Source organism: Apostichopus japonicus, chromosome 21 (genome assembly GCF_037975245.1).
Source record: "Apostichopus japonicus isolate 1M-3 chromosome 21, ASM3797524v1, whole genome shotgun sequence".
In the NCBI taxonomy this organism is placed as follows: domain Eukaryota; kingdom Metazoa; phylum Echinodermata; class Holothuroidea; order Aspidochirotida; family Stichopodidae; genus Apostichopus; species Apostichopus japonicus.
The window spans coordinates 4607474-4615911 of record NC_092581.1 but is presented as its reverse complement, the minus strand read 5'-3'; the positions used below and the strand labels follow the sequence as shown (position 1 = coordinate 4615911).

General features: G+C 40.4%; 1 protein-coding gene across 1 annotated transcript; it reads left to right on the top strand.

Annotated features, from left to right (window-relative positions):
- Positions 1-532: 532 nt before the first annotated feature.
- On the top strand, positions 533-8384 carry LOC139962507 (betaine--homocysteine S-methyltransferase 1-like). Its single transcript, XM_071962531.1, has 7 exons — positions 533-640; positions 2303-2493; positions 3641-3835; positions 4473-4584; positions 6040-6239; positions 6534-6615; positions 7334-8384. The coding sequence occupies exons 1-7, from the start codon at positions 613-615 to the stop codon at positions 7603-7605; spliced, it is 1080 nt and encodes a 359-aa protein (XP_071818632.1). The 5' UTR covers positions 533-612; the 3' UTR covers positions 7606-8384.
- The last annotated feature ends 54 nt before the right edge of the window (positions 8385-8438 follow it).

The window sequence follows — 8438 nt, the reverse complement described above, 5'->3', positions numbered from 1 at the left end:
TGACTACGGACGCTCACATGGGTCATGATATAAGTGAAATACATTATGTAATAATTAAGATGGTGCATTTATAATAATAGGTTAATCCATCTTACATCAACATCTAATGTCACCATTTTTCAATCGTTAAGTGAATCATATATTATTTTTGTTGCTTTCAATAAAAATGATTACATATTTTATTTCTCCGAAAGCTCTTTCCTTATACTGACAAGGTCAGGAAGTACTACATGCATCTTAAACGTGTTACGGAAGTTTGCAAAAAATCAACAATACAGTATAAGATTGTGGTCAGCAAATTTCGTTTTTTTTTCTCTCTCTCTATGTTATATTCTTTCGAATCCGTCTCATATATTCTAAAAAAAATCACATACGGGACTACGTACTTTCCATAGCAATGTTTTGACCTCACCTCAACAAGGATAAAATAGCTCCACGACGGATCAGTTTGGATGTCCTTACAATACCACCGTAACTGCTTGTTTGGCTATTCGCCAACTCCATTATATTATTACATTGTATTTAAAACCAGGGTTCCATAACAACTCCCTGGTAAAACATATCAAAGTGGAACTGACTCGGTCAATTTGGTATCTGAACAGCCTGCTGCTTATGAAAAGCAAGATGCCGAGCACCAAAGGTAAATCTATTTCGTTCTTTTGGGGGAATTTTTAGAATATTTACATGCGTCATCGGAACATTTTAACGTTAAAGTTCCACTTTATGTGTGTTTGTGTGTGTACGCGGCGCAGGAATAGAAGGGAGGGGGGGGGGGGGTTGTTGTTGAGCGTGGGTTTTGGAGGGGAGAAAATATGTATGATATAGAATATAGCTTGATGTACTTATCAAAGATTATGGATAATTATTATATGTGCTTTCATAAGTAACAATACATATGTAGTACATTTCGTCAACTAGCTGGGAACTGGAAGTGCCCGGGTAGGTGATGGGGTGGTGGGATGAGGGAGGGGAGATCTATGTTTTTATGATGTGATGTTTTTGATGTTACATCAACCAGGATTTGAATTTTTCTGGGCTACGATGTCAAGGTGCACACACTGCAGAAGTATAGCCGAAACGTCGTGCGAAAATTTGGGAATTGGGTGTCTGTGTTTAGTAGGTGCAAACCGTGGCTATCAATTCCAACATTTTGTCTACATTTGAGCAATACTATTACTTTTCCATTTTAGCGTATTCTATAATGGTAAGCCCCTTTGGAGTAAAATCTGTTTGGGGGCAGAGGTGGAGGTTGGGGTGAGGCGGTGAACGATATAGGTTCAGTTTACTGACGGAAACATGTACATCATAAAGATATGAGAATGTGTGTAACGTATTCAACCCTGTCGGTTACTCACTATGCTTATTGGTTTGTATAGAGTGCAGCAAACTATAATAGCCAGGACAGCTGACTGGGTCATGACGCCGCCTTTAAGACTGACATAACCTGGTCCATTGAATAAAACGTATAATTGGTCAAGGATGTATCGCACGAAACTGTTTTACTTTTCCTGCCATGAATAGTATTTTGCGTTTACAATACGCGATATTTTACAAAGTAAGAGATATACCTGGCATGTATTTAAGACTTTCTACGTGCACCATCGCTTCCTCAAGCTCGCGTCACACCCAAGGGCGGCGGAACCGGGGGGCACAGGGGGCACGTGACCCCCACTTTTCCTCAGGGTTAAAAATGTGCCCTTTTTCTACATAAAAATTGAGGTGTCTCAAGTTAGCAAGAGGCCAGGGAACCAGAATGAACACTTGGGAAGGGCCATTTCCGGCCATCTCAGGGGTTTGTAAAACCAAAAATTTTCTTATATGCTCCGCGCCAACCGATGGTGGCGCTCCGCTCAGATAGTCGTGCATACAACTTTGCAAATCCCGGCTACGCCCCTGACTTTTAATGAATTTATGTGGGTCAAACTCAAGCTATTTCGAATGGAAAAAATTTGTTAAGATATTAACAAGAAATAAACTCTAATTCGGAAGATTCCTACATTAGCAACTAGCATGATTTCACCTCATTTTATCTCAATAGAAAACTTGTTCCTTGTTTCCCAATTTGCGCATTGGATATTACAGTGCTAGTATGCATATTTTCGTTGAGGGGGGGGGGGGGGGCGTTGATGGAGTGATGTGTATACGCAGATAAGATAAGACAATAAGAGTTATAAAGGGTACTAAATATAAGGCTACATCAGTCCAATCAAATTTCTGCAAAGTGCCCTTTGATATCGGTGCCCCCCAGATTAAAAGTGCTTCCGCCGCCCTTGATCACACCTTTTTTTCGCCTTTGATATAGGTTTATTGGAAAGACTTGATAACGGAGAGAAGGTAGTTGTCGCTGAAGGCTATCTCTTTAACTTTGAGAAGCGATGCTATCTACAAGCCGGGCATTTCGTGCCTACCGTGGTCTTGGATCATCCTGAACTTGTTACGCAACTCCACAAAGAGTTTGTTAGAGCAGGTAGCGATGTAGTCCAAGCTTTTACGGTGAGAACACTATGTTATTTATTTATTTATAAAGTCCCTCTGCAGTTTTTCTCTATATACCTCTCCTCTTACCCCTGTTGGTTTCTTTCTTCTCTCCTTCATTTGTCTACTTATCCTCTTACATCTTTCTCTTTTGTGTTCGCCATGCTCATTAACCTTTCTGTATTCTGTGCTTGTATTTGTCCCTTGTGTTACTGCTACTTGTCATTCAGCCTCTGAAGAAGATCCTGCTAGGATCGAAATGCAGGCCAACTTACTTTTACACATATTTATAAAGTTATCCGTCTTTTTTTTCAGTTTTTTTTCCGCTAGCGCAATTTTACTAAAAACGTCTCAATTTTTCACCTCAATTTGAGGATAAGATGAGATAAGAAAAGTATATTAAACACATACACGACATAAATATGTGAAGTTACATCATAGCATATCATTTCATGTTCTTTTTCTCTTTCTTATCCCACAGATTTATCTTAATTAACTTGAAACATACCAACTGGGTACCTAACTGGGTGCATAAACCCCAGGGGTGTGTGAGTCCACCCCAGGGGGTTCGTGAGACATTTCTGAAATCAAAACTAAAGTACTTTTTGTTGAACTAAAATCTGATATATCATATAATTTAGAAATGTACAAAAGTCGTATCTATCGACAAACTCTTTTCGCGTTCCATACGCATATGTTGCCATAGTAGTACCGTACCGTGCATGTGATAAATAACTGAATTATGAAACAGACACAGGCCGCATGACTTTGGTGAAGTTGGTGTACGCATGACAGTACTTCGTGAAGATAAAGAGCTGATCTGATCTTGGAGTTTCCAAATAAATATTTGTTCATCTCTTGTTTTGCTTTTTCATTACAATATTACACTATGAACTTGATCTTTTACGAAGCACTGTTATGCGTGTTATAGCATAATAATGACTCAGATCGTGTCTCGAAAAGTTGGGGTTTCGTGGACAACTCTGACTTATACTGGGGATAAAGTTGGGGAAACCCTGGTGTATTCTTTATCATATAAGTATGAAACGTATATTCTTTACTAGAATGCAATTTACCTCTTGGTACTTAGATAAGACCATTGCAGATATTTATCGCAGTCAAAAACGGACAAAAAATAATCATCTTTTCATATTTGTCTCTTTAGTACTACGCCCATCGGGAGAAACTACAACTGATTGATAAAACGGCTGATTTGGAGACTATTAACCGTAATGCCCTACGTATCGCAAGAGATGTTGCTAGGGAGACTGGTACCCTTTTCGCTGGCAACATCTGTAATACGAATATTTACAACCTTTCAGAGGCTGACAACAAAGACAAAGTTAAACAAATATTCAAGGTAAGTTCATTAATGGAGCCGTCATGATGAATATTCATTTATGCAAATTAATACAGTAGTGTTCTGTACGTAACGCAGTACAGAAATCATACGGCAGAATAACAGCAAATATTAAAGGGTGTGAAGACTCGCGCACAAAGAATCGTCTCATGCCGGTAATCTGACCTAGTTTCGAATGAGGTGTAACAGAAGTACAGTACAGAAAATACACACACAGCTTGCTATACCGTCGGTAATTAGACACTAGTGTACAGTCAATACATATACATACAGCTACGGTCAATACCCACAACATAATGTATATACCAGCGATGGACATCTCAGGTCGATATAGATAAAAGATAACAAGGTACCACGTTTCATTACTGTTTGCATTTTATAGCGACAAGAAGAAAACTTCACTTGCAAGCAACGGAAAGTTAACTTTTTCAGAGCGCGGCACGCGGTTTGGGGCTAGTCTTCAATGCCTTTAAGTGCATGTAGCTATAATAGCGCATATTTTCAGACATTCCTATGTTCTTCTTCTTCAGTGCTTGCAAAAAGTGAAAAGCTAACAAACAAACAAACAACACTGTACACAGAAGTAGAAAAGGCAAACAATAGACTAATTTTTGATTCTGTTTTCTTCGTTTGTAAGGAACAAATAGAATGGGCTGTTGATGAAGGAGTGGATTTCATAATTGCCGAAACATTTGTTAAGTTTGAAGAGGCTGCGATCGCTTTAGAGTCCATTAAAGAGTATGGCAAGGGTGAGTATATAGTCTACAAGGTGTCCGGCCTATGATTTCACATCATATATAGGGCTAGGCGTAGGAGGCTGCAGCCCCCCCCCCCCCGCCCCAACCAAATATTTTGTGAAAATTCGGGAAATATGCTGAGAATTGTTCGGGCACCTAACTGAAAGAAAAATAAATTACAATGATGTAGCTAAAGGAAATCAGTAGTTTAATAAAAAAAAATCTCTTTGGTAATTAAAAAAGAATTCTAAGCTTGCCCGACTAATTCGCTATTACTAATGCCATTACTAAACTGTAAAACGACTTCCCCAGAACTGATAACCAATATGGAAGGGTAATAACACGGCAAGTGATTGTATGTACTTGGCATGCGATGTAATAACTGATGCATGCCTATAAGATATGTGTTGAAAATTTTGGTTATATTTTTCGGGCAAGTCGTTATAACCCCCCCTCCCCCTCCCCCAATCAAATTGGGCTCCTACGCCTATGTATATAGGGCTTTGTTAGGAATAGCCTACCTGTCTGTATACTGGAAGAGCGGGACAGATTCCAGCTTCACAATGCCGGTAATAGATTGCGGACCAGGCGCGTAGCCAGGAATTTGCCAAGGGAGGGGCGAAACTGTAGATTCGGCATTGCAAACTATCTAAGCGTAGCGCCACCATGATTGGCGCGAAGCGTACAAGAAAATTTTGGTTAAAAATGCCTCCCAGATCGCTGGAATTGGCACTTCCCAGGCCTTGTAAGTTACATCTTAGCATTTTCTCTTTTGAAAATACTAGCGATATCATAAAAACATTAAAAAAAAAATTAAAAAATATGCTCAAGGGGGGCGGCGGCTGCTTCCTTCGCCCCCCCCCCCCTTGGCTACGCGCCTATTGCGGACTTAGTTTAATCCTAGAGATCCTGATTTCGCTGTATTTCTGAAACTAAACAATTACGTCTCTTCATCACCATTCGGCTAAACACTTCTCCAAAAACTACTTATTTCCCTCAGAGATGATAATCGTGTTCAAAATATTTATTTTCGATTATCTGAGATCGGTATTATAGCTCGGATGTAAAGAAACTTGAGAGTGGGTTGGAGAATGTATGGACTCATAATGTTTAGGTAGAATTTATGAAAATATGTTTAACGAGAAAGGAAAGACAGATATGAGTATAAGATATATGCTTCTGCACCAATGGTGCATTTCAAGACATTCACGTCCTGAGAAAATGTTATGAAATCCGTTAAGACTTATACCTATACATACGGTAAAGATAAATCCAGTCAGTTCTTGAGTATGGACACTAATTGCTGCTTCCAGTTACTATATATTCTTTTCTTCTAGCTCAATGATCTGACGTCACAATTTCGTCATTCGTTTCATTGTGTACTCCACAAAATATTTTGTTGGTAAACATATTTCCTTCACTTTAGTTTAATTATGCAAATTCAACTATACTTTGTATATGTTGCAGGTGTCCCTGCTGTGGTAACAATGGCTGCTACGGGTCTTGCTACGGTTGAAGGTCACCCTACCACTGTGGACAAGGTGGAAATAGCCGAAGCCATGAAGCGTTTGGAAGCTGCCGGAGCAGATGTGGTTGGGCTGAATTGCTTCAATGGACCAGAAACAGCACTTGGTGTCATGAGTCATATCAAGAAATCTGGAGTAAAGGTACCATAAGTACTCAACTATGTCTACATGTCTGTCTGTCTCTCTGTCTGTTTGTGTTCCTAACGTAGCCTCGCCAGACAAGGGAAGACACGTGATCACAAATTGAATATGTAGGTCTGTTGTTACATGCCACACATAACTGAAACGCCATGCCAGCTGCGGGCCCTGTGAGGCAGCATCATATGATTTCATATACAAACGCTGTGCGCCGTATTACATCGCGGAACTACCCTTTCCGCGCTGTAGGTTGTGTTCTTGTTTCTAAAACAATGTACTTTCTCTTCCATCTGTAAGGCACCATTGGCATGTCTGCCAGTTCCGTACCGTACAACGACAAAGGAACCAACATTCTTGCAACTTACTGATCCTATTACAGGTAATTCACCCGAGGCCATTTACATGTACACATAATTATTTACTTTAGTAGCCTTTACTATAGCTAAGTAGTTACATCCACTTTTGAGGTACGTACTTTCGTAGATCACGTTAACGTGTACGCATATGAACATGCGCATGTATGTGTGCGTGTGATGGTGTGTACTGTGACGCCGTGACTATTTAACCACCATATATTTTAGCAAGCCAGCGGCGGGGTCCGACTTGCAACATGCAAATGATTGCAACAGGGAGTGATATAACGCATTTGTGGAGATCAAAGGTTAAACTATCATATCAAAAATCGCCACACCTTGGATACATTCTGTATATGTAAAACATCCTTCCCACGCTCCTTCCGATCTTACCCCCCCCCCAACTCCACCGCCCCCACCCCACTCACGGTTCACTCAGCCCGTAGAGTCGGCCCGGTCCGGAGGGGTGGGGTTATGGCATTGGTTCCTACCTTGGAAGTGCTTTATTTCCCCCTTATTAAATCCCGTAAGTGAGAATACATTATTCCTCATTCAATATTTGCACGGGCCCACTAATTCAAACCGTGCTCCCTAACTGACATCGAACCCCGGGGGCTGTATACTCCCTGAACCCACCCTCTCCCGTCAGGCCTGAATTCACCCTATATATAGTAACTTACACAATGACGTTGATAGTCCGGCATCTTTCTTCGACTAATACCTTGTTACCTTCCCTCTTGTCAGGGGAGAAAGTATTCTCGGCCAACCTCGATTGCGTAATGTGCTCTCGTGACGATATCTTCAAGTTTGGTCGTCGCTGTGACGAGATCGGAATCGACTATTTGGGGCTTTGCTGCGGGAATTCCCCTCATTACACCCGTACCCTTTGTGAGAGTATCGGGAGGAGACCTCCTGCCTCTGAATATTCACCGGATATGGACCTACACGGCTTCTTCGGAACAGATGAGAGAGTTACGAAAAATGTCACCAAAGATGTGCAAGATGCTCTTAAGTAGAGTGAAGCTGGCGGGAAGTAAATGTAGGCAATGTCAGTATTTTGGTTGACTTGATCAAGTCGTTTAGGTTTGACATTAATCTTCCTGCAGGACAATAATCTTTTATTAGTGATGTCGCTATGCTGAATCATTTTCCTTTGCGCTATAACTATTTGTGTCGGAACTATATAGTGTGGTATTTTCGACTATTCTTTGATTATTTGTATCTCTTCTAGATGTATACTGTTGGGTTGATCAGGGGTGTCAATAAATGAAATAACTAAATAAATAAAATATAAATAAGTAAATTAATTAATTAATTAATTTATAAATACAGTGAATGAATAACACATGTTAGTTACTGTGCGCATGCCAAAATCACAAAATGGCGGAAAGTTTTACCCCCAATGAAGAAAATATGACGTAGTATGTCAAAGGTCACATACGGTCAATATACTGTAGACCGTCACAACGTTTGGTAGGTATGGACTGTTGAGCGATCAGTTTTGATATGCAAAGTCATGTATTGTCTACATGTTTTGTTGTTTTGTTAAGCGGTATAGGGCGTTTAGCCTACTGTGGCAGCTCATAGGTGACTATGAGTGTCCGGGACAGTTACATATATCTATAACATCTAGGACAAATAATTATTACTTGGACTGATCTAGGTATATAGCATGAATCTTCCTGCAGGGAGGGCGTCCTTTGCCCGGAGGAGTGGTCTAATTCTTATTCCCAAATAAACGATCAATGTGACCATTAAATCCCCTCAACCCATCCCCCTCACCCCACCCCACCCCGTTCTATTAACAGACATTTCGATAGAAAGAAAGAAACCACAAACGTGTTACAGT